The 27,050-nt window shown below is 41.0% G+C and overlaps 1 protein-coding gene across 11 annotated transcripts in view; it reads left to right on the forward strand.

Annotated features, from left to right (window-relative positions):
* Positions 1-27,050, forward strand: part of fam184a (family with sequence similarity 184 member A) — a 127,397-nt gene that overhangs the window by 41,156 nt on the left and 59,191 nt on the right. For all 11 annotated transcript variants that reach the window (XR_010005729.1, XM_062979427.1, XM_062979454.1 and 8 more), the window contains exons 2-4: positions 12,580-13,434; positions 23,376-23,511; positions 26,767-26,948. Coding sequence is in view for 10 of the 11 variants with exons in the window: in XM_062979427.1 (XP_062835497.1) it covers positions 12,580-13,434; positions 23,376-23,511; positions 26,767-26,948 (1,173 nt within the window). In the remaining variant the exon portion in view is untranslated. The remainder of the gene's footprint in view (positions 1-12,579; positions 13,435-23,375; positions 23,512-26,766; positions 26,949-27,050) is intronic.

Genomic DNA, 27,050 nt, shown 5'->3' on the forward strand with positions numbered 1-27,050 from the left:
ACTATTGGTCACAGAAACCCTCACTTTATTTGCTGAGAATAGTCATGAGTTCGACTAACCTAATCTAGATAGCCCCCTGGGTGTTAATTAACTCTAACCTAGAGTCCTTCTTTTAACCAGCCCAGTAGTGAGAGTCAATCTCTTGAATTATCTCTTCCAAGAGATCCAAACTGCCTGACCTATCCTGTCAGTTTCACAGCTCTCAGTTCTCTCTCAAACAACCAAAACTCAAAACTGCTCTTTCCTCTCCAAAACCCAAAACCGAACTGCCTTGGAGCTCTTTTTTTTCCTCTGTACTCTAAGACTTGGCTCCTCCCATCTGCTCTGGCCAATCCTAGGATTCTCTCTCTAAGCTCCTCCCTCTTTTTAACCACACTCAAGATGGCTGCCTGGCAGTCCTCTACAAAATGGAGGCCTGCCTTACTCATTGTTACCCAGGCTTCATTCCCGGCCTAATAGGTAAGGTTCACTACAGCGTGGATCCATAAAGGCTTATTCACTAAATCCCGATGACGTGCAGGGCATTAGGCCGTATCGAAGAGAAAACACTTGTCATATTCAAGCCAAGCATTTCCACCAAACTTAGAGTAAGCCAGATAAATAGTATTTAAGTATTGGAATAGAGCCTGGTGAATGGAATAGAGCATAAATCAAATAGCAAGGGAACCATTTCTCCCAATTTTGCTCCACCTTTCTTTTTTTAATCTGCTCCTTATGCTCCTCATCTCGGTCATCTTTTTGCTTCTTCTCTAATTCCCTAAAGAACAAGGAAAAAAAATATTTATATACTCATTCTTTAGAATTCTGTCTATGGTCTTTTGCGAAAGGTGGTCTCCCAGCAATGTTGCCTCCATCGATGGAGTTGCAAAGACCATTTGGCCGTGACCCAATACTGGTTGGCTTCCTCCACCAGCACCTTATTGGCGCCATTGGGGGTTTGTGAGGCTGCCTGCTGCTTGACAGGACTACTAGAAAGGCTGAGTGAACTTGGGGCTGGGTGTGTAGATGTATCGCCACCCGCTTGCTGGGGCTGACTCTGGTCCCATGACCACAGAAATGTTGTATTCTTACCTGTTGAAGTGGTGGGGTTGGCCCCCCCTGCCCTTGGGCCGGGACCGAAGAAGCCGCCTGCGCAGCCACCACAAATAGTAATGAAGCTTGAGCAGATGGTGCTGGTTGCACACAATCTGGAAGGTCCTTGGGTTGGTGCAGAGCCTCCTTGGGATCCCCGTCAGAGGATCAGGCTGCACAGCCTCGTCTCTGGACTCTCCATTCAGACCCGTGTCTATAGCACACACGAGAAAGAATAGCGTTAAGTAAATCTCTCTTACTTGCCCGAGGTGCTGCCTGCAGGCAAGCCGCAGGAGCAGCCTCCCCCAACTGGTTTTCCAATGCGTTAATCTTGGCTAATAATGCATTGTAGTCATCTGCAGTGATGCCCTCATCGTCCAATGAGGAGCTGCTGGGTGGTGGAGGGTGCTTTATCAGCGTCTTTTTCGCTGGGCCCTTGCCCTTCGAACCCCTGACATCGTTCTTCAGAGCCATCCTGCAAGAAATGGGATGGACAAAATGTCAATCACAAGAGAATTAGCTCAAGCCAACGATGGCAGTGCGAGGCAGGCCTTTTGCCAGCTCAGGTAGTACTATTCCCACCTTAGAACATGGCCCTTAATTAGCCCCACGATTGGTGCCCATGGTGATTGATCTTTAAGTTAGGTCATGGGAGATATTTGACTCGACTAATACTATTAACGCAACCACCAAAGGGCTATGGCCCTCCTTACCACCGCTGGTATCCCTTATGAACAATAATGGACTCTGCCTAAAGCCTCACATAACCCTCAATGACTCAGAAAATTGTGGCCCTAAAGTGGTTTGCAGTCAGCTGCACCCTGATAAAGGCTCCAGCCTACTGGGTCACCAAAAAGGCTGGCCCTGACATGCAAACTGGGTAGCTCTATGTCCCTTATAGGATGGCCTAGATCTGTGCAACAAAATGGCCGCTGGCCATGCATACTACAAAATGGCCACTGGCCGTGAGGCCAAGATGGCTGCCGCCAAGAAGACAAGATGGCCACCAGCCAAAAGGGGCAAGATGGCCACCAGCCAAAAGGGGCAAGATGGCCGCCAGCCATGCATACAAAATGGCCACTGGCCATGTGGCCAAGATGACTGCTGGCCATGCACACAAAATGGTCACAGGCAATGCAGCCAAGATGGCTGCTGGCCAGGACAAGATGGCTGCCAGCCAAAAAGACAAGTTGGCTGACGGACATGCATACAAAATGGCCGCCGGCCATGCAGACAACAAGGCAGCCAATCATGGCAGCCAGATTACGTACCTCACCCAAACAAAGCCCAAATACAGTCTATATGAAGCTCCACACCCAGTAACCTCACCCCGCGGCACTGCAAGATGCTCCTGTGCCGAGGGTGACAACAAAGGGAAGCGGTTACCATACCCCAGGTGCCACTCCGGCTCCCTCCCCCATGGCCAGGCACCCAGGAACCGCGGGGATGGGAACCTTAAAAAGGGGGGCAGTGGGCACCCCATCCAGGCCTCCCCCCTCCCCGCGGCAAGGAGAAGCACTCAGGAAACGCGGGTAGGAGAAAGGCGAGCAAGCTCAATCACCGCAGTGCCACACGGGCCTGTGCAGTGCCACACCCCCACAGCAAAATGACCAGCGATCGAGGTGAGGGGAAGGGGCAAGTGGGCACCTGCTGAGGCGCCGCCCAGGCTCCCTCCCCCTCCCAGAGGTCTAGCTGAGGGCCAGGAAGCCGCTATAAAGCAGAAAGGTAAGCGGGCGCCACAGCCACGGTGCCGCCCAGGCTCCCCACCTCCCGGGGGCAAGGCCGGCACCCGGGAACCGCGGAGAGGCCAAAAGGCAACATAGGCCCAAGCAAAGGCACCGCGCAGGGTCCCAACATCCCCATGGCCAGGCCAAGTGCCCAGGCATCACAGGGAACAGAAAGGTGGGTGGGAGTCAAACCAGAAAAACACCGCGCCGTCACCCTCCCCCCCTGCCGCCCGGTAAAACGTTCGAGGGCCGCAGGGCTGGCAGAGACCAAAAACTGGCCTAGTCCTGCAAAGAACAGCTCAAGGAGAAATCCCAGGTAAAAGAGGAATGGGGTGGGAGATGGGGGGGAGAGTGAAGCCCTTACAACCCCCACCACCAGTCCACCCTGAGAGAGCCGTCACAGGGATCCGAGGGGAGGCCCGGGCCAAAGCCCAGCCTCGTCCACCAGCCCTGCTAACAGACCTTTAGACATCTTCTCCCTCTGAAGGTTAAATGAAGAACGAAGGTGAGGGGGCTGGCCGATCCCTTGATCGGCCACTCCCTTTCACACAGGCTCCAATAGGAACCGAAGGTCTCTCTTCAGGAAAGGAGGCAAATTGCTCTCCTCCCCCAGCTTCGCTGGAGGAGGAAAGCCTCTTGTGTAAAATTGAAGATGGGTTTCAGTTAGAATTTCCACTTGCACATTTTGCACCAATTGCCATTTTCAAACTCTTCAAGGCAGCACATATAAAGCTTTTTTCAGTAATACAGGCTGACTGAAATTGGCTTTAATATGATGGTGAGCCTACCCACCCTTTTAGCAAATTATTTTAAGGTGAACAAAACATTGCTAGCCACACCTGTGATTTATCTATCCAGGAGCATTCTCAAGCTGCAAACCTAATTCTTCATGAAGAGTGCAATAATAGCTAAATCTTTTATGTTTTATATTAACTGTCAAATGGCTAAAAGTACTTCATTTAGTGTTCAACGTGTTCATTTTGATTTTGCCCACTTAGTTGTTAGAGATCCCAGGGCATATTGGTCAATCTGAACCACAAATGTTCCTTCTCCTTAGTCACAGAGCGATGGCTCTGAACCACAAGCATTCCTTTTCTCAAGTATAGTCAGTAGCGACTAGAATTATAGATTTAGAAAAATTTCCAAAAAATGGAAAGAAAATAATGATTACAAAATTGATTAGTACAAGGAGGTGTGGAACATCGCAACAAATGATAAACTGACATGTGAAATAAAATGTAAAAAGAGATTAACGAAAAGAAATGATTTTGAAATAATATGGGCAAATTCTTAGAATATATAGAATATATCAAAGAAAAAGGAATAAAACCAAATCCACATACACTAGCATTTTGGAGAAGAGGTCAATATAAGAATCATTAATATTAAGGATCAATATATGTCCCCTGGGTGGTGGGTGCACGTAGAGAGTACATGTATAAAAATATATGATTACTTGTTTAACTGATTTATTGTATATTTTGTGTTAATGTTCATTGTGTATGATTTGTATAATTTATTTATTATTTTAAAATGTTTAAGTATAGTCAGTAGCACTTCAAAATCAAGTCATATTTGAGGAATATGGGGAAAGTTTTTGCTCCTTTACATTCAGAATTTCAGTTACATATTTTACCTGAATTCTACTTTGAAGGAATATATAACAGACCGTTCTTTGTACATATACACATTAAGTACTCTTTATACAAAACACTTGTGACCAGAAGTGTTTTAGATTTTGGAATACCTGTAATTGCACATATGTACATAATAATATACCTTTGAGATGAGACCCAAGTCTGAACATGAAATTTATGTATGTATAAATTCACATATAGGATGTTTAAAAAAAGATGGACCAATTTGAAATTGTTATATATCTCTGCAATCCCCAGATGCCCATGAATGAAACCTTGACCATTTGCAGGGGTGGGGCATATAGTTTAAAATGATTACTGCTAGATGCCTCTCTCAGTGTACAAACAGCCCCTAGCCTTGGTTGCAAGATAGAGACCTTGCAACATAAGACATTTTGTGTTCTGCAGCTTAGCAAGACTGAATCTGTAATTGCAGTTCAGCATGAGCGCCAATAGCATTTTGGTATCGATCTACTAGTACCAAAGAGCAGTCATTTGTACCAATAATTTGAGGAAATGGGCTGTTTATATAAAGGGAAGAACACAGAACCATCACACAGTTTAAAGCAGTGGTTCTCAACCTGTGGATCCCCAGGTGTTTTGGCCTACAACTCCCAGAAATCCCAGCCAGTTTACTAGCTGTTCGAATTTCTGGGAGTTGACGGCCAAAACATCTGGGGACCCACAGGTTGAGATCCACTGATTTAATGGAAAATAATTCAAAAGCATTATCTGTGTTGCCCGCAGAAGCCTCTAATTGTGCCAGCCAATGGCTTGCAGTCACTCATATGACTGTCTCGCATGTGTTAAGGTAACAGCTGACCTCCAGTTAAAGCGCTCAAGGGCCAGGGCTTCCCAGTTCTCAATGTCTATGCCACAATTTTTAAAGTTAGCCTTAAGCCCATCTTTAAATCTCTTTTACTGTCCACCAACATTCTGTTTTCCATTCTTGAGTTGGGAGTATAGTAGTTGCTTTGGGAGACGGTGATCGGGCATTCGGACAACGTGGCCAGTCCAATGGAGTTGATGTCGAAAGAGCATCGCTTCAATGCTGGTGATCTTTGCTTCTTCCAACACGCTGACATTTGTCCGCCTGTCTTCCCAGGCATTTAACAAGCACCTTGGTGTCCCTATGGATGTCCCGATCCTCCACTTCAATCAGAAGAATGCTGCGCTTGCAGAGCTCAGGTGGTGTTGTATTTCAGCATCAGTGTTGACTTTTGTGGAGAGGTGACTGTCAAGCTAGCGGAAATGGTCAACATTTTCTAACGTTACACCATTAAACTGTATTTCTGGCATTGCAGAGGGATTGCCTGGTGTCTGCGGGAAGAGCACTTTGGTTTTCTCGATGTTCAATGAGTGGCTGAGCTTCTCGTATGCTTCTGAGAAGGTGTTTAGAGTGGCTTGTATGTCTTCTTCTGAATGCGCAGAGATAACATTATCACCAGCATATTGGAGTTCTATAACAGATGTTGTTGTGACCTTGGTTTTGGCTTTCAATCTGCTGAGGTTAAATAGATTATTTCTTCTCTGGTGGGAAGCTTCCCATCAGCAAAATAAAGTATCATAGCGATGAAGATGGAAAGTAAGGTTGGGACAATAACACATCTCTGTTTGACACCTGATTCCATCTTAAATGGGTCACTTTGGGAGCCATTGCTGTCCAAGATTGTTGCCATCACGTCGTTGTGGAGGAGCCGCAGGATGTTCACAAATTTGTTAGGGTACCCGATTTTTTTGGAGGATGGTCCAGAGAGCACCACGATGGTCCAGAGAGCAGTGCAGTGGAATTCAAAGAGGCACGAATGGAGGGTGAAAGGGAGAAATGTGGCAAGAGGAAGGCGCGTCAATCCAACCCTGACCGGGACCACTTTTCATCTGGAATCCGATGCCCTCAATGTGGAAGAACATGTGGGTCTGGAATAGGACTCCATAGTCACCTATGTACCTACCACAAAGACACTACACTTGGAGGACCATCATACTCGGATGATGGGGGATCACCTAAGTAAGTAAGTAAGCAAGTAAAGGTAACATTTAATCATGAGGCCATCCCAGTTGGAACTGGTACATTTGGGTGACAAACAAAAGCATGTAAAAACTAGTGATGACTGAGGCTAGGGGATGTTGGAGTGATGGGAGAGGCATCTAGCAGTAATTATTTGAAACTCTGTGTCCACCCTTTCAAATGGTAAAGGTTTCCTTTCTGGGAGGTTTGTGATTGCAGAGATACAGTGTTCCCTCGCAAACTCGCAGTTTGCTTTTTGCGGATTTGCGGTTTTTCAAAAACACTAATTATAAAAAAGGCAGCCTCAGTCCTCTCCCTCCTGCCGCCACTGCCGCCCTCCTCCTCACCCTCCTCCTCCCACACTTCTCGCTTGCGCTGCTACCGGGGCGCCAAGCAGAGGAAGAGGACACATCCCATCTGGCCTAAGAGGGGATCTGGGCTGTTACCTGTGGATCCCAGCTAAGGAACACAAGAAAGGGGCTTTGGGGTGAGAGGGAGAGGGAGAAAGAGTGGGACGTTTCAATCTATCCCTCCCAGTCTAGGAGGGAGTCCATCCTAAGCCCGGTTTGGGAAGGAAAGAAGACTGCTGGCATCTCGAAAGGCACAGACTTCTCTCCTTGAGGCTTTTCTGCAGCACAAAGGGATCACACCTCCTGGGGATAGCTCCCTCGCAGGAGGTGGAGATGCTCTTGGGGCTGAGGAGGAAGGCAGGGAGTGAGGGAAGCAGGGAGAGAAGGAAGGGAGGAAAACCACTGCAGTGGCCCCGCCCCCAAGCAGCTCCCAAGCAGCAGAGCCCTCCTTCTCCTTTTCCCTTCCCTTTCTTCCTTCTTTTGCCCTGAAAACATCTGAGGAAAGTTTCTGTCTCCCGTGCCCAGGCAGGCAGGCTGGCAACGGCTCTCTTCCTCCTCCTCCTCCTCCTCCTCCTCCTCCTCCTATTCGCTTTGCCCCGCCCAGATGGAGACCACCTGCGAGGAAAGCCTCCTTGGCGACGCCTCTCCCGCCGCTTAACCCCTTCCTGCCGTAGTCCCCTGCACCCCTGACTTCGCTCTATGTGTGTGTGTGTGTGTCCCTCTCCCTACTGCCTTTGCCGAGGGAGTGGAAAGCTGGAGAGAGAGAAGGGAAGAGTCCTTCGAGCCCTCTCTCCTTGGCGAAAAGGAAGGACCGAGCAGGCATTGCAGTCTTTGCGCGCCCTCTTCCAGCAACCAGGCATGGAGAAAGGGGCCCGCCTGTACTGATAGAAAGGCTTCAATATACAGTAATATATTAATATTAAATTAAAATTAAAAGAGTGCTGCTACTTCGCGGTTTTCCACTTTTCGCGGGCAGGCCTGGAACCTAACCCCCGCAAAAAGTGAGGGGAGACTGTATAGTAATTTCAAATTGGGTCCATCTTTTTTAAACATCCTGTACATATTATACACAGTTTGAAGGTAATTTTAGGCATTATTTGTAAATTTTGTGAAGGTAGCACTAAACCATCAGAAAGCAGAGATACCACTATCTCAGCCACCCATGTGGACAGTTTTGAAGTTTGAGATAAGGGATGCTCAATCTGTATTTCTGCTGGGAAGAAACGGTTAAATGCAAGGGGTTGTATTACCAGCAAGGCCCTGCAAAACAAAAGTTCTAGAGTGTCATTTGCCCCATGCGTGTAGCCAGTTACAGGTTAATGCAAATTTTGGAAACATCGTGGAGCCCCCCAAGAATGAAAAGTTTGGGAGAACATCTCAGTCTAACTTCTTTTTGACAAGCTTAGGTAATCGTCCATAAGGCAACAGAATTGCTCATATATCATGTATTTATTTCAGTATTATATACAAATATTTATATTAGCTCTCTATATTTTCATATGGGCAGCTTTTAAATGTTTGAGAGTTATTGCCTAATTTTCGGAGTGTTTGTTGCTGTAATACCAGTGCTTTTGAAATGATGAGGAATTGTACAGAAAAGGGGTACTAGTAGGGGTCATATCTTTACAACTGTCTTCTATTTTATTACTCACATTTTGTAATGTTAGGCTACTCAGTGTTCTTAAATTATACGTAGAATGCTTTTATCATTCCTTTTTGTTTAGGCTGAGAAGAAAAAAAACAGTAATTTCCCCTGTGGGCCAATGTGTAGACTTGATTCTGAAGTGAGGTGGAAATAAATTTGACCATAAAAGTTTAAATTGTTCTTAATATCTCTTTTGGGAAGGCACATATCATGAGTGACATAGACTACTCAGCTTTGTTTGTCTTAACATATTAAAAAAATCTTTAGCCATGATAAAAATCTGATCTCTCACAGAAATACTAGAACAAAATTCTTTTCTTTCTGGGAGAGGAAAACAATGTGTCAGGATTCAAAAGGGCTGGGGAAAGAGAAGCAGAGAGAAGGTACCCTCCCTGATGCTGATACAAAACAGAAGCAGCAGCTGCAAAATCAGAAAAGCAATCTACAAGTACAGGTTAGATATCCCTTATCCGAAATTCTATGGACCAGAAATGTTTTGGATTTTGGAATATATGTTTTTGTAAAATGTGTACATAATGTAATATCTTGGAGATGAAGCCCAAATCTAAACACAAAATTCATTTATGTTTCATGTACACCTTATACATATAGCCTGAAGGTCATTTTATACAATATTGTAATAACCATGTGCATTAAACAAAAATTGTGTGCATTGAGCCATCGGAAAGTGACAGTATTACCATATGGACAATTTTGTATTTCAGAGTATTCTGGATTTCAGTTAAGTGAATTTCAGTTTGTATGTCTTCTATAGTGAGACAAATCATAACTCAGAAAATCCACTAATGTGTTCCTTAATCATCAAATTATCAAGACATGTGCTTTGGATATATGCATATACAGTTCTGACAAAAACCCAACTGTGAAAGTGAGAACCTCTGCTGAAAAGTCTGCAATGAAACCAAAATATTAAAACATGAAATGTACTCTCATAAAAAGAGTTGGGAAGCATGCCATAATGTCAAATAATGTCACTAGGGAACAGTTAGAGATGGAGTCTATTGTCAAGACAGGGCCAGATATTAGCACAGCTAAATGTGTGTTGAGAATGTAAGACATCCAGAAAAACCAAGATTATAGGAGAGCTGTTTCCAGAAGTTCCTACTGCCACTGGCATAACTTATCAAGACGTTACTACCGTGTTTCCCCGAAAATAAGACAGTGTCTTATATTGATTTTTGCTCACAAAGATGTGCTAGGTCTTATTCTCAGGGGATGTCTTATTTTTCCATAAAGAAGAATTCACATTTATTGTTGAACAAAAAAAATGAACATTATATACTGTACGCTAGTTGTCATCACAAACCAGCATAACCGGACAAACTGTAACTCCTCTCAAGAATTTCTTGTTACTACCATTATTTTCATGTACAATATATGGTATGTACATTTACCAATCCTGCATGCTCCAGTGTTCTGTTTGGTGGGCATGCTTCTAAACAAAAACTTTGCTAGGTCTTACTTTCGGGGGAGGCCTTATATTTAGCAATTCAGCAAAACCTCTACTAGGTCTTATTTTCAGTGGATGTCTTATTTTTGGGGAAACAGGGTAGCTTTCCACCTTTAATGGCCCCATCTCATGTTCTTGAGAAGCAACACCTGAAAACTACCTAGCTACCCCACCACTATATCATCCAATGCAGCCAAGGCCTTTAAACTGGATTATATAAATCTCCACTGCCAGAAAATCTGGGATAAAAATATAATCTGGGATCAGATACTGGGATATTGGGGCAGTGTGGAAGGGGCCCAAGTAAACTAGTGGATGTAACTTGCCCTTTCCCCACCTCTGACCCTGCAGAAACATTCCCTCCCTCTGCTGTGGGAGATTGTAAAGACTTGATGTGATGACAGGGATGGAATCTTTTTGGATCCCACCGCTGCCACCAAATTGCGAAGGATTCACCTTCTACCTCTATGTATTTCACTTTTCTATGTTGTCGCTGCCACCACCTTTGAAAGATGCTTTGCTCAAATAATAAGCAACATTTGAAGAAACAGTAACTTGTTTATTTATAGCACAAAGCTTGATGGTTGCAAGAATGTTATATCTTGAGGTGAACGATGTTACTTCTGTACAGTAAGTGTTGCAAGATTTCTCAATAGTTTCACTGAGCTTAGTATGGTATCAGCTTTATATTACTTGTTTCTTTCAGTTAGGAATACTGTCCTTCTTGAACTTAGTTGATCTGTACCCGATCAAACTTGGACTGGGGAGTTTAACTGGTTAACCCTAGTCCTCTTTGACTTAGGGATATAGCCTCAGCTCTTTAGTTATTCCTACTAAAGGCTCAGCAACTTTAATTTTAGCCCTTCTACGCTAAAACTCTCTAGCTGCTCAACTTCCTCCCACAATCTCTTTTTTTTCGATCACACTCCTTTCTCACTGAACAGAACCAACTGCTCTGCTCAACCGACAAACTCCAACTGCCAAATTCCAACTGCTAAATTTTGAATTCTAAGACTTCCACCAGCAAGGTGAAGCCACGCCCCTTTTCCTGGCCATGCCTTAGAGGCTCCCAGCTTCTGTATAAGAATAGCTGAAATATATAACCTTAAACAGTCAACCCTAACATAGTAATCATGAATAAAACACAATGATCATGACATCTTTACAGAGATCAGAATCCTATACACATGCACATACCAGGCAAAGGCATGTGAAAAGAGTGTGGAAAAGAGATCTTTTAAATAAAGCTCATAATCTAAGGAAGCAGTCCAAATAAGAGATTATCTTGTATATGGAAGCACCTTCTTGCAGACATTATTTAGGAGTAATGCAATTGATCTATTTCAACTGAGTTTAAGAGGGCATTCTTGTTTAAATTCCTATTAAGGCTCATTTATGCCAGTAGGTTTTGCAAGGATCCCAGCAACTATTAGGTGCTAGATCAGGTGTGGGGATTATGTTGCCTATCAAATGCAACTCACAAATCCATTCCTCACCATGGATTATCCTGGTTTGGTCTTCTTGGAGTTTCAACTGGAGAGTCATATTAATAGTTCAATTTTTGCTCACTCAAGCATAGAATTAAGGCAGGGATCCTCAAAGTTTTTAAGCAGAGGACCAATCCACGATCCCTCAGAGTGCTGGGGGGCCGGACTATAGTTTGAAAAAATACGAACAAATTCCTATGCACATTGCACACATCTTATTTGTAGTGCAAAAAAACCAAACAAACCACAAAAGAACAATACAATATTTAAAAATACGAACAATTTTAACCAACAGAAACCTACCAGGATTTCAATGGGAAGTGTGGGCCTGCTTCTTGCTGATGAAATAGTCAAGTTAATTAGGGTTGTTGTTGTTGTTGTTGTGTGCCTTCAAGTCATTTTAGACTTTGGGCAAGCCTATATATAAAACTGAGGGCGGGGGCCAGGTAAATGACCTTGGAGGGCCGCATCGCCCCCCCCCCCCGGGCTTAGTTTGGGGACCCCTGAATTAAGGCTACCATTGAGAAAGCCAGCCTCTTTGCCCAGATAAATCAACTGTAAGTGCTCTCTGTTTGATACTAAAGTACAAGTGGATTTCTAGGGAGAAAGAGATTCACGTCATATGTATATATTATAACAGCTGGAGTCAATGGACAAAATATTCTGTATCTTATTATCTTTCACTAAACAAAAGCTAGTAATTTGCAAATGTTATTGATAAACAACATTATTAACCAATTCTGGGTTGTATCTAGTGGAGAAGAATTAGCAGATCTGATAGAATCGATTCTCCCTATACCAGAGGTTAAAGAAACCCTGGAGCATATTTGAGATTAATTTGGATGATAGTTTCAGTTTTAATATGAAGGTAGAAGAGAGAAAGAAAAAGTACTGTCATGTGAGGAGACATCTGTTCAAATTAATTTAGATATAACCTTCTAATATAAATAATCGCTAATATCTTTATTATGCCTTTTTCTGAAAAAGTTTTCAATCAGTTTTGGTATTGCCATCCATATGTACTATTTTTTCATAGCAACATAGTCATTATAATTTATTTTATGTCCTGATCAAACATTCTAACCTTTAGTACTGAAATCTGAACTATGCCACAAAATATTCTGTGTCAGATTATCTTGACATTTTTTCCTGTGAGTAAGCCTTTGTTTATTTGTATGTGCAGGTAATATATGCATTGAACACAAAGAATGATGAACATGAAGCTGCTATTCAAGCCCTTAAGGATGCCCATGAGGAGGAAATCCAACAAATTATTGCAGAAACAAGAGAAAAAATTCTTCAGTATAAAGGCAAAGTTTCTGAAGAAGTGGATCTGAAGAGAAAGATCCAGGTATTAGAAGAGTCATTGGAAGATCATAAAAAGATGAAGCATCAAGCTTTAACTGAATTTGAAGCTTATAAGGATAGAGTTGAGGATATGCAGCTTTGTGCAGAAGCTCAGCATGTTCAGCGTGTGGTAACTATGTCACGGGAAGTAGAAGAAATAAGAAAAAAGTTTGAAGAGAGATTGAGAAATTTTATACAATTACAAGTACAGTTTGAAAAGGATAAACGCTCGGCACTTGAAGAACTGAGAGCTGCACACAGACTGGAGGTCCAAGAACTTATGAAAACCCACCAGAATCAGAATGCTACTTTAAGCAAGGGACAGGAAAAGTTAGAAGAATTGCACAGGCGGGATGTGGAGGAATTGAATGCCAAAGTTGAAGAGCTACGATTGGAGAGAAAAAAGCTAATTGAGGATTATGAAGGTAAACTCAGTAAAGCTCAGTCTTTTTACGAACATGAACTTGATACCATGAAAAGATCACAACTGTTTACAGCTGAGAGCCTGAAGTCTTGTAAAGAGAAAGAGATGGAACTAAGAAGGGAATTTCAAAGTCAAGAATCTGTTTTGCGAAAAAACCTAGGGAAGCTTAAGACTGAATTGCAGATGGTACAGGATGAAGCAGGCAGTCTTAGAGAAAAATGTCAGAAGCTTCAAGTAGCACTAAGTACAGCCGAAAACAATGTACAGGTGAGCTATGACTTGTTATTCTTTGTTTAGAATAAATTGAACATAATATTTGAGTAATGATTAGATCTTTGTCTATAGCTTGCTTAGATGTTTAATAATGTTGAAGTGCATCAAACTTTGCAAAAATTGACTCAGTTAAAATAGGGCCACTAAATTAATGGCTGAATGGTAAGTCAGCATATCAGTTAATCTTGTTTATTCAAAGGGTCTATTCTAGTGGAGTCTGATAATAAAATGTAGAGCCATGTTTTTGCTGTTATTCCTTAACAAACTTCCTTGATTAACCACTTCTTGAATATTGACTTTCAGGGCCGTTTGGGGGTTAAGCATTTGCTGTACATAAACTATTCCCATGTAGGAAGAAGTGTCAAAATATTTGTATGTATACATAGGGGATTTTATTTGTTATATTGTATATTCAGTGTAGCCCCTGCCGCTGAGTCCATATTTTTGTACCAATAGGCCACAGTCCATATAGTTCAGACAACCCTTGATTGCTTGATATGGCAATAGTATTTCAGCCCCACCTATTTGATGTCGTGATCTGTAGATGAGCCACAGTGATAGATGTGTTCAATTTACCATGATTTTAAACAAACACATGTATTCCCCTTGTATATTAAAAGCAGAAATCCCTTATATTCAAAACAGGAGTGAATGCCCCATGTTTAGATACTGGTACAGTGTTGCCGTGTGCCTTCAAGATGTTTCTAATTTCTGGCAACCCTAATGCCAATCTTTCAGAGTTTTCCTTGCAAGATTTGTTCGGAGGGTGTTTGTCTTTGCCGTTCTCTGAGCCTGGTCTAAGTCAACCAGGTGGGTTCCACAGCTGACGAGGATTTGAGCCCTAATCTCTTAGTTAAATGCTCATCTCTTACTATAACTTAGAAAAAAAAATGATTTTTTCATAATTTTATATTTATTGAGCTCTATCTAGTATCATGCAAACAGTCTTTCTTTTGTTCTTTTCCCATCCTACACTTCTAAATATATACCCCAAATTTGTGAGAAGCTGCAATCCTTTTAAACATAGGCCACAGAGACAAGGGGACTTTCTTTCCACCAGTAGTTTCAAGTTTGCTGGCAAATAAATAATATTTAATATAGTTGATTGTATTTTCATACTTTCTTGAATCATGCTATGTGCTACTAAAATAGTTTCTTCCAAAATCCTAACTTGAAATGGCATTCTAACTTTCTCCCCATTCATGTGGGCTTCTTCATTAATTCTGCTGATATGTGATGTCCTTGTGTGACTCTGTCATAAATGTTATCTGCTTTGACTCTCCTTTGTGGAGTGAAAAAGTGGGGTATAAACATCATCAGCATCAAAAATCATATTTTCTAGTTGCTTGCTACTTGAGAATTCTAAACAGGTTGATCTGTATAGATCATTTTGCTGCTAATAAGAAGAACGTGTTGCTTGTTTTAAATTTTTATATAATTGCATGGCTTACTCGAATAACTTTCTAGAATACTAAAGTCTTCCTGTGAATTTGACATACATTGTTGTGCTAAATAGTGCCATCATTAATATTTAATACAATTGCATTTTCACTCTTTTATGTTCATTCATTTTAAGCACTTATCAATTTTCTATGACTGTCATCTAACATAGCTTAAGGCTTTGAAGAAAGAATAAAAATTGTATATTGTGCATGCATAATAAATGACACTGATTTGCATTCAACAGCAGATAGCTTAGTCATTTCTTTCATTTGCTTGTAAGCTGCTTTTTGAATGGATACATTTTCTTTAATAACATTAGTTTTTGGAACATGAACTTACTATCTTCTCTAATTAAACTACATCTTTATTTGCCTTTTTAAATTAACCTTTGTTAGACCATAGTGCCAGGATGACTGTAATATTTTTGGTACATGTTCCTTGTCAGAATGGTTGTAGAATTTTTAAGGCACCCGCACTTTGAGAGTAAGTGGGACAGGATTTTTTGTTGATTGTGGAAAGTTTCTGGAATACTCTCTTGCAAACACTTGTTTCCCCTTCAGAGAGATTGTTGGAAATTCTTTTCAGATGCTTTTTTGTGTTTCCTGATCCCTGGATTAATTGTTCATAATTAGATTCAATTTTAATTTTAGATTTGATTTTAATTTTTCTAACACACGTGGACTCATATGCTCCTACTGATTGTAGACTTCGATCAGTCCAGATATCTGCTTCAGTGGGCCTTTCAGACTAACGAGAAGGCAGAGCTGCAGGCAGCAAGGAGTTCTGATGTTCCAGACTGCATTTAATCACTGAGAACGTGACAGGGCATAGGTTTTCTGAACCCAGTTTTCTTAAATTATAGAACAGGGGTCCCCAAACAAAGGCACATAGGATGGATGTGACCCTCCAGGTTCATTTACCCAGCCCCCCCTCCCCCAAACTTTAGACTTTGGTATTCTTTATTCGTTCAGTCGCTTCCAACTCTTTGTGACCTCATGGACCAGCCCACAGCAGAGCTTCCTGTCAACTGTTGCCGCCCCCAGTTCCTTCAAGGTCAAGCCAGTCACTTCAAGGATACCATCCATCCATCCATCTTGCCCTTGGTCGGCCTCTCTTCATTTTTCCTTCCATTTTCCCCAGCATCATGATCTTTTCCAAGCTTTCCTGTCTTCTCATTATGTGGCCAAAATATTTCATCTTTGCCTCTAATATCCTTCCCTCCAGTGAGCAGCCAGGCATTATTTCCTGGAGGATGGACTGGTTGGATCTTCTTGCGGTCCAAGGCACTCTCAGGATTTTCCTCCAACACCACAGTTCAAAGGCATCTATCTTCCTTCGTTCAGCCTTCCATCCATAGCTCTCCAGCTCTGGATCCATAGGGTACTACGGGGAATACCATTGCTTTCACTATGCAGACCTTCGTTTAGACTTAATGTCTCCCTAAATATGAAACAACTTGAAGGTGCACAACAACAGTCCTCATTAACTTTACTACCTCATCAGTCAAAGGCAGGCCCACACTTCCCATTAAAATATTGGTAGGTTTATGTTGGGTAAAATTGTTCTTCATTTTAAATATTGTATTGTTCTTTTATGGTTTTAGCACTATAAATAAGGTATGTGCTGTGTGCGTATAGTTTTTTTCAAACTATAGTCTGGGCCCCCAACAGTTTGGGGGAACGTGAACCAGTCCTCTGCTTTAAATGTTTGAGGACCCCTGGTATAGAATGTGTGACTGAGTATGGTTGGCTTCCCCTTTGCACTGTATAACAAACTCCAGAAGAACATGGTCATTCCCACCTAAGGATTCCCACCACCAACACAATTAAACAGGTAACCACTCTTGGTTAGAATCAGATCTAAAATAGCTAATCTTTTGTCGCCTTTTCTATCTTCTAGACAATACAATTGTGTCCAAGTTTAATCAACATCAACACTCTGTACCAACATTGGTACTGATCACTATGGTATTAAGTTAGATTCATTGTATACCAACATCACTATTATTACAATATTTAGTCGAATTTGTTCAGCTTCATCTGGACTACACTATAGTCCAGGCATGGGCAAACTTCGCCCCTCCAGGTGTTTTGGATTTCAAATCTCACAATTTCTAACAGTCAGTAGGCTGTTAGGACTTGTGAGAGTTAAAATCCAAAACACCTGGAGTGCCAAAGTTTGCCCATTCTTGCTATAGTCCCTACTCAGTAGTGGTGTGCATTTGTATGGAATCGCTGTTTGTTTTATTTAGTTTCATTCGTTTTGGCTCATTTTTGGTTTTGTCTCTGCTTCCGAAAATGGGGTGCTTATCCGAATAGGATTTTTGTCTCACGTCCAAAAAACCCAAAAATTTTCGGATCATTGGGAGAAAATAATTATAGTTCTCCAAACGGCCAGTTTTAGAGAGAGACTGAAGGTTTGAATAGACAGGAACTCAAATATGTCTTTGCTTTCAAAATATATATAATCTATAACAAATAATAAAACAATCCTATTGTATTTGTTTTCTATACAGTCCAAAGGAGAGGGAGGACCAAGCCACAGGCCATACAGAGAGATAGGGAGAAATAAAAGAGTAGTCTTTACAAGGGTCAGTTATAGAGAGAGGGGGGGGGGTTGATTTCTAAACAGCGAAGGGAAGCCCAATGATTTCTTTCCTTTGAATATATATTTCTTTTTTTAAAAAACCAATAGGGGGAGGAAGAAGGGGGTTTTACACAGAGAATAAAGAAAAAAAACCCACATGCGCTCCCCAACCAAACCTACCCCTACCACTTCAAAAATCCCAGCCCCTTCCCTTCAAAGAAAAAAATTAAAAAATATGCCAAGCAACCAGGCAAAAAATAAAACTCAAATTTTGCCCAGTGCCCTCACCAGCAAGACAAGGAAGCAGCAAGGCAAGGCAAAAGGCAAGGCAAGGCGAGGCAACCAGCAAGCCAAACCAGGCGGAGAGAGAGAGCAAGCCAGCCAACCCAGCAGCAGCAGCAGCAAAGGACGCGACCGCAATGGCCGCTTTAGGGGCAGTCCCCCCCCCCCCCATATACCTTCCCTGTCCAGTCCACGTCACTGTTTCCTTGGCCTCCGATTGGCCAAGGATCACCACCTCCTCTGATGTATGAGGAAGAAGTTTGCAGGAGTGGATGCCACATGGCCCGAAAAAAGGAAAAAAAAGCACCGTGTTTGTGCAGCTTTCTCTTTCGTGTCACCTTTTGTTTCATCTGAAAATGGTGTCTTTCGTTTTGTGCATCCAAATCGACGATATGAAACAAATACACAAATGAAACAGATGAAACAAATACCGAGCACAACACTACTACCCAGTCACATTCGCCTTCACTTACCTCACCTCACCTCATACCCAAGCACCTTGGGAACCATCAACAGACCCAAGAGAATCACCTCCTCCTTCAGCACCTGCATCCAGTTCACTTGATGACCTCTTACTTTGAGTCCTTGGGGTCAGATTAGGAGTTGGATATCTTCTAATTGCCCTGTCTTGAACTTTCCTCCAGCAATGGTGAAAGACCACAATCCAGTCTCTGACCAGCTTTGTCAGTTTGCAAATCAAATGTTTGGTTAGTGAAGACATTTGATCTTGAGGGTAGGCAACCTGTAAGGCAACCTTACATCTTGAATCTGATCTTTAGGCATGTCCAGAGCTAAACCTAGCACCTACTTTTGCTGTCTCTCTTCTAGGTGGCCAGAAAATCCTGGTCAATCCCTTCTACTTGACTTCTAACAAGATTGAGGGATTGTATTGGCTAGTTGAGATTATTTCAAACTGGCCTTTTTGGCATCTTCAATCCATCCCCATTGTAGTGAATGTAGCTCACTCAAAGCTGTACCAACTGCAACACTATTCCAGCACAACGGGGGGGGGGGGAGAAGTTGGATGTGATGTTCTGTAAGTTCTACTTTATGGCAGCAAACTAAAAGGTGTGCATGGGGACCTATTGGCAGCTTCGTTGGGAGAAAATGTTGCCCTTTCTGGACAAATTTTCAGAGGAAGATTGGAGGGTGGCTCCTCTGGTCACTCCCATTAACTGAGGGCTACTATAAAGGAACTTTACTGTGATGAAAAGGAATTATCCAATGTGGAGACAAGTTCAAACATATACAAAAGACATGCTCTGTTGCATAAAAAAAATTGAGTTCTTCCAATCCCAGTTGTCTTCCAAACTTAATTTTTCTTGGCTGAATCACACCTTTTTTCTAAATGTTCTTCTAGCCCAGAGGGATTGTGGGCCCGGGGGGGGGGGGGTGCTGCAACCACACACTCTTCCATCTTTGTCCTCTAATTATGGCTCCTCATTACAAGATACGGATCTTGGCCATTCAAGAAGTGACATCAGGACCTGATTAAATGTTGTTTTGGATCAATCTGCAAGGTTGCAGCCTCCTCTTTCAAGACTATATAGAGCAGTGGTTCTCAACCTGTGGGTCCCCAGGTGTTTTGGCCTACAACTCCCAGTAATCTCAGCCAGTTTACCAGGTGTTAGGATTTCTGGGAGTGGAAGGCCAAAACATCTAGGGACCCACAGGTTGAGAACTACTCATAAAGAGAGATTCCATTATGCCTGGGCAGTTGTCACCTCAGTTTCCTGGATCCTCTGCATGATAAGAGGGTATGACATTGCATTCTAGAAGAGTCCCATCAGGACTATTTTGCAGTATCCCCCCCCCCCCCAATGCTTACTGAGGAGCAGTCTCTATTACTCAAGGAGGCACAAAACCTGCCACTGCCCTTCATCTCCATCCAGGAATCTTTTCCTGCTACTTCATTATGTCAAAAGAGGACTATTGACTGCATTTCATTCTGGACCCTCAGGATGTCAATTTCTGTATAGACTCAAGACATTTAAGAATGGTTTCTCTCAGTTTTGTGGTGTGTGCTGGGAAAAGCATGTAATTTCATTGTGCAATACCACAATGACAATAAAGTTATTCAGTTCAATTCCACCCTTCCCCTAATGCAATTTTTAATCTAACAGCCAAGTACATACCTTTTTTACTTTACAGTACTTTTTGTGTCCTCCGCTTCTGCTTTTGCATTGCTTCATGTGTGTTTATGCATGGTCGTAGTGGCTGTCTGGGTCCAGTGGCCCAGGGGAGCATTCTTTGCTGCATTCACAACCAGAGCATAAGCCAAAGATATTCATATTCTTTTAGACATGGCTTCCACAACATCAGTGACTGCCTTCACAAGATTCATGATGAGGCCTCTGTAAGCCTGGTTCTTGTCATACATCATATCATTAAATGCTCACAATTTCCTGGAGCATCCACTTTCTCCTCCAGTAGCTATTATGGGATGGGCTTACTAAGTGATATTTTTCTTATTCATTGAGGAAGTCCCATTGTGTATGCTTTTCTCCATTTGCCCTTATCACCACAGTGATAGTCAAGATCAGGTGGGACAGAGCATGTTGCATTCTGACCACTTCTTGATAGCCCAGACCACCCCAAGGTGAGACACCCAGATCTAGACATTCAAATTGATAGCATGAAAGGTTTTCTCTAGAGTCTTGCCTACTCTTATTGAATGCACCCTTTCAGCCAATCATAGAACTGCCACCCAGCTTTCAAATACTTACAAATGAAAGAGGTTTGTCTCCTTTTTATCAACTCAGGATATCTCCTCTGCTCAAGTAGATATTAACTATGTTTTGGACTTATCTCCTTGTCAGGCAAGGAACTTTTCCTCTCATAACTCAAATGCTTTCTGTTCGCAATATTGTAGAACATACAAAAGAATAGGAAACCATCCTGCTTTCCACATTCCTTCATTTAGAGATTCTTGAGGAAATATTCTTGAGGAATTCTACCTTCCCTCCCTCCCGGGTGGCTCATTGAAGCTTGGAACCCGTTCTTTCGCAATTATTGAGGAATACTTTTGAATCACTGGTTTCATACAACCTGAGTCCCATGAGGGCAGGGGGAACTGTGTGCCTTCACAGTTGACCAGGTTAATTTCCACTTTGAGTGAGACAAGATGGTCCTCCAGCCCTACATATCTTTTTTTCCAACTGTGGTTTAGCCTTCCACCTTTATCAGGACATTGTGCTTCTAACACCTATGCAATCTCCATCTCATTTTCAACACTTTCTCCTAACTTTAGATGTTTGATGGGTGTATTGTTTTACATGGACAGAAAGACCACCGAAGAATAATAATAATAATAATAATAATAATAATAATAATAATAATAATAATAATAATAAAAAATAATAACAACTTTATTTTTATATCCCGCTCCCATCTCCCCAGGGGGACTCGGGGCGGTTCACATGGGGACAAGCCCAGTTTCAACATACAATAAAATACTGCATAATTAAACCAATGTAAAACAGATAAAATAGTATAAACATACAGACCAGCTTAAAACATCAGCATCAAAACATTAGAACATTAGAGTCTGAACATAATATACAAATTGTAAGATAAAATTCAGCAGACTCTACAAGAGGAAATTAAGGAAGTCTTCCTTTTGGAAGTCTCGGAAACTGTTCCTCTTCTACTCAACTAACAATAAAGGTCTATCAGTCTCTGTACAGTGCTTCTACAAGTGGATCGCCAATACTATCTTGCTTATAATCTTGTTAGGAAGAAAACATCTTCTCAATTGCAGAATCACTCTACCAGAGCTGTGGTTGAATCATCTACATTCCTGAGGGGTGTGCCATTACAGAACATTAGAAAGGTGGCCATTTGGTCCCAGTCTTTGACCTTCATAAGGCATTACAGACTCAGTGTGAAGTCCACGGTGCAGGCTGCTTTTGGGAAAGTTGTCTTTTTCTCCTGCATCATAGGACACCCCCTTCACCTGCAATGAGTAGCTTGCTAGTCTCCCATTTGTGTGAGTAACAGAGACCATGACTGCTTACCTATAACTGTGGTTCTTCCAGTGGTCATTTGTGAACACACATCTTTCCCCTGTCTTTCCTTCCCCATCTGTATCTTTGCTGTTACTTCAGTGTCCAGGGACTTGAGAGATTAATTATTTGAAATTTTATAAAGAATGTTTAAAGCTCTGTTCTTTTGTGTGAAAGTTCTTGCTATATAGAAGTCCCAGAAAATTTATGTCTGAACTCTAGAATTTTTATTTCAGATAGGAGCTGAATTCTCATTAAACCAGATCTTTTCCTTTTTATATATATCTTCACCTTTGTGACACCTCAGGCAGCGTGAGCACTGGGAATCAGACACGAAGGCCAATAAACAGTCTAATATCTTTATTAAGGAAATAAAGGAGACAACTAAAAATAAGCAGAGTATATAGTCCAGCAGTAGACCTTTCAGGAAAGGTCAAATATAGTCCAGTAATGTGAAAGTAGATGTCCAGTATTAGAGTTCAAAGTTTTAAATCCAATAACCGAAACACACTCAAACCTTTAGGCTGTTTGAGTGGGGATTAAGGCAAGATCTGTCAAAGAGTTCTAGGGCTCAAATCCGAGGCTAGGATGCAAGGCAAGGCAAAGTTAGTTGTGGTAAAGCTGAATTGCTGTCCAGGCTTGACAGGGAGATGAGATGCAACACCGGTCTACTCGAGAGTAGTGCGCTGCAGAACTAGAGTCGATGTGAATCTCTCAACTGACACGTTGAACACCGCAAAGGCCAGTTGGCACCCAGAACTTTTATGGGACTTTGCTCTCCTCTCCAGCCAGGTGTCTGAACTCTTTCCCAAGGGAAAATGACTAAAGTCAACAACTTGCCAGCTGCAATCCTACCTGAGAACTCTCAAGGGAATCGGCTTAATTAACGCTTGCTTTCTCCGCTAATCGAGCGCTTCTCCTCAAAATCTGCTTTTCCGCGCGCGAAGCCTCCCAAAACAATTTGCGGTCAAACATAGCGTTCTCTGGAGAACCGGGCTGTGAGTCAAGGCCCTTTTTAATTAACTGTGGGCTAAAACTGTCAACAGGGGACATCTGGAAGGGAGCGGAATCGTGCGGAAATGGCAGAAACCCCATCTCTTCTTCGGTCTGCTCCGTAATGGCAACGGGGTCATGACTCAGGGGTCTCTGAGACACTACAACCTCTACCCACAGTTTTTGATGTATCCTATCCTATGTTAATACTAATATCAGGAGTCAACTTTTTGTTTAAAAATTCTGACATTATTGAGTGGATTTTATCTTTAGAAACTGTTCTGTAAATGGAAATAGGGTAAAATCCATGAAAATATTTGAGGATAGTTATTCCCTCATCAGCAACATTTTACCATCAAAATAAAAGTGTAAATAAATATCACTATTCAGCATTAGATTCAATGCATTCTTGTTGGGACTACCAGTAAAATGCAGATCATTCTCAGTTTTGTATACAAAACACACCTATGAGGTGACAGGAGGAGTGATTAACAGCCTTTGTTTTATAAACTGGATCATAGTTCCATGCTGTATTGCTGTCTGCACTAATAAATTTTATTCCTACAACTTCCAGTTCTAAAAAAAGTATTACTTTGTCCTTTTAATAAATCTTCTCTGCTCTCTTAGGCACTTCAAAAACAACTAGATGACGTCAAAGAAGAGGAAATGTCATTGTTAAGCAAACACAAGGAGGTAGAAAGTGAGCTAGCAGCTGCTAGAGAACGCTTACAGCAACAGGCCACAGATCTTGTACTAAAAGCCAGTATGTGTGTATATACTTTTATATGCTTTCTGTATGATTTACAGAATGTTGGATTTCATGTGATGTTTTAACAGAAAATGTATGGCAAGTGTCATACATTTTATGAATAAAGCTCTCTATATGGAAAGAAATATACTGAAAGTAAATTCTAGCTATTGAAACAGGTTTGTTTGCATATTGTTTGACAAAACTCAAGCTCATAACTAAAAACGTATAGCATAATGTTCCTCTTCATACTGGAATTATATTTTTACAATTTCTATTTTGCAACATACATTTGAAACATATTGCAAAATAAATACTATTCAAATCTCATTACAAGAAATTTAATATAAAATACTCAATTGACATCATTATTAATTTACTTGAGATGTGCCATATTAATATCAGTTAAGGCAATCTTGAGTTTCACAAAAGTTTCACAAAGCCAGGAAACTGGAAACTACGACTAATGCCTTTAAATATATGCCTTGTGATCAGTAATGAAGAAATTATAACTATATAATTTAAGGTTTGTCTAAATTTTACAACCAAATCAGAGACCAAAATTAAAAATAGTAGTTTCCGTAATAGATTTTCTTCTGTTATTGATTGCCAGCCACAGCTAGTTTTAATAATAATTGTAATACGATATAATACTAATAATACAATTTAAGAATATAAATTATATATTATATTTTATTTGTAATATTACTAATAATATTACAGTATATTGATATAGTACAATAGAGTAATTTATTGCCAGTGTTGTACTATGCTAATAATATAATATTGTATGTAAAAATTTGTAAGCCGCTCTGAGTCCCCTTCGGGGTGAGAAGGGCGGGATATAAATGTAGTAAATAAATAAATAAATAATAATAATAATAATAATAATACAGTCCACACAGGGCCAGTGTGACATAGGTTTTAGGCCTGGCATTTCCAGACAAAGACATTTTTGTTACTAGGTTTGGAATAAGCAGATACTTCAGCCAACTTCAAAACATAATTTAAGATCTTGGAGAAACAGGCATGATTTCCCACCCCTGTCTCTTTAGACTGATGAATTCCATGTTGTTGTTTTTTTAACCATGTACTAGCTATTCTGTATCTGTTTGGATGTCCCACTCACCACCTTCTGGTTCCTAACTTGTACTCAACAGTGTAATATAAACAGACATATTTACCATCAGCACTCTATTTATGCATTCTTAAATATTGGATGTCAGGATAGTTTAACATGGGAGAATGAGAAGGCACCTTAATGATACTTTATTATAGGCTGCTTTATTATAATGAATATACACATACACGCTCGCTCTCCTTGGGGCAGAACAGATTTTACCATCAGGAAGTTATTCCTAATATTTACGTGGGATCTCTTTTCCTGAAATTTGAATCTATTTCTCTACACTAGTTTCTAGAGCAGCAGAAGACAAGCTCAATGTGACATTCTTTCAAATATTTAAGAATGATGATCAAGTCAACTCTCATCCTTTTTTTCTCTAAGCTGAACATACCCAGCTCCCTAACTCACTCCTCATAGGGCTTGGCTTCCAAAGCTTTGATCATTTTGATCACCCTTTTCTGGGCATGTTCAGTCATAAATGAGATCTTCTGTATGAGGCCACAAGGATACCAATCACTGACAGTCGCTATGCTAGCTGACTGACAGCCATCAGATCAGGCTGATTATACCAGTGCAAGTACAGTAGAGTCTCACTTATCCAACATAAACGGGCCGGCAGAACGTTGGATAAGCGAATATGTTGGATAATAAGGAGAGATTAAGAAAAAGCCTATTAAACATCAAAATAGGTTATGATTTTACAAATTAAGCAACATAACATCATGTTTAACAATAAATTTGACAGAAAAAATAGTTCAGTACGCAGTAATGCTATGTAGTAATTACTGTATTTATGAATATAGTACCAAAATATCACAATGCATTGAAAACATTGACTACAAAAATGCGTTGGATAATCCAGAACGTTGGATAAGTGAGTGTTGGATAAGTGAGACTCTACTGTATACCTTTTTGACTTCTGTATACACAAAAGCTAATTATATGGAACATACCACACACACACACACACACTAAAGCAGCTCTACTGGCTGCCTATGTGCTTCCGGGCCCAATAACATGCAGATTATTACCTACAAAGCTCTATACAGTTTGGGTCCAGACTATTTACACGACCACATCTCTCCCTATGAACCTGTTAGAGCATTAAGATCTGCTGTGGAAGCCTTCCTCACAGTCCCACCTCCATCACAAGCACAGTTGGTGGGGACGAGGGAGAGGGCCTTCTCGATTGTGGCCCCGCAGCTCTGAAACCTTCTTCCCAGGAAGATTAGGCAAGCTTCCAGACTTTCAACCTTTTGGAAAGAAACCTGGCTTTTTAAACAGACCTTTGACAGTGGTTAACGCAATATCCAACGGTTAAATGGAACTAAATTTAATTGGATTTTCGCTCTTTTGATCAGACCAGTGGTTGGGATGTTTTAACTGGTTTATATAATATAACCACTGTTTATTTTTACTTATGAATTATGGTTGTCTGTGTCAATTTAACATGTTGTTTTATTTTTATACTATTTTGTGTGGCAATTTTTGTTGATTTAAGTTAATTTTGTTGTATATCTTAATAATTATTGTTTATGATTTGCACTGTTATTTTGTTTTAATGTGCCCTGAGTCCCCTTGAGGAGATGGGGCGGGATCCAAACATATTATTATTATTATTATTATTATTATTATTATTATTATTATTACTACTACTACTACTACTACTACTACTACACAGATACTTCAGTCACTCATGTGTCATTTTCTTTGCCAGACTATTATTGCTTTTGTTTTGGTTTAGTGACTTGATGCCTAGAACTAGCTAGCAAGCTGGTATTTCTTACACCGACATCTGGCGTTTTACTCTGCAGAGACATGTTTATGCCCTTAATATTCATACTTCAGGGGCTTACATTTTGCAAAACAACCTAATTAACACTGTAACACTGACTTGTACTGAATCTGGTAACTTAGTTTCTTGGTTTAGAAATACTGTAATGAGAAACTACAGTTAATTGAAGACTTTAGAATGATTGCAAGATTGGATGGTGAAAGGCAGAGCACATAGGCAAAAGACTCATATGTTTTTTGGCTAATGAAGCTAGAGTACGATAGTATGAACATAGTTTGTACTTTAAACCATTCTAACTGCAGAGAGAGAGGATATTACATATTCTCAGTGAATTGCTTCATTTTTACAGGTCACATTGGAATGCTTCAAGCTACTCAAATGACCCAGGAAGTTACAATAAGGGATTTGGAATCAGAAAAATCTAGATTAAAAGAAAAACTGTCCCAGTTGGAAGAAGAAAGAAATCTTTTACAAAGCAAAACACAAAGCCTAGATGAGAGACAAAGACAGCAAATTTTTGCACTAGAAAAGGTATGAGAAGTAATATTCTTTATGAAATATCAATGATATGTCAGGAAAAGATTGTGAGACAGTACTTATAGGATCCAGTACTGGAATCTGAAGGGGGCAGTC

Source organism: Anolis carolinensis, chromosome 1, assembly GCF_035594765.1.
Source record: "Anolis carolinensis isolate JA03-04 chromosome 1, rAnoCar3.1.pri, whole genome shotgun sequence".
NCBI lineage: Eukaryota > Metazoa > Chordata > Lepidosauria > Squamata > Dactyloidae > Anolis > Anolis carolinensis.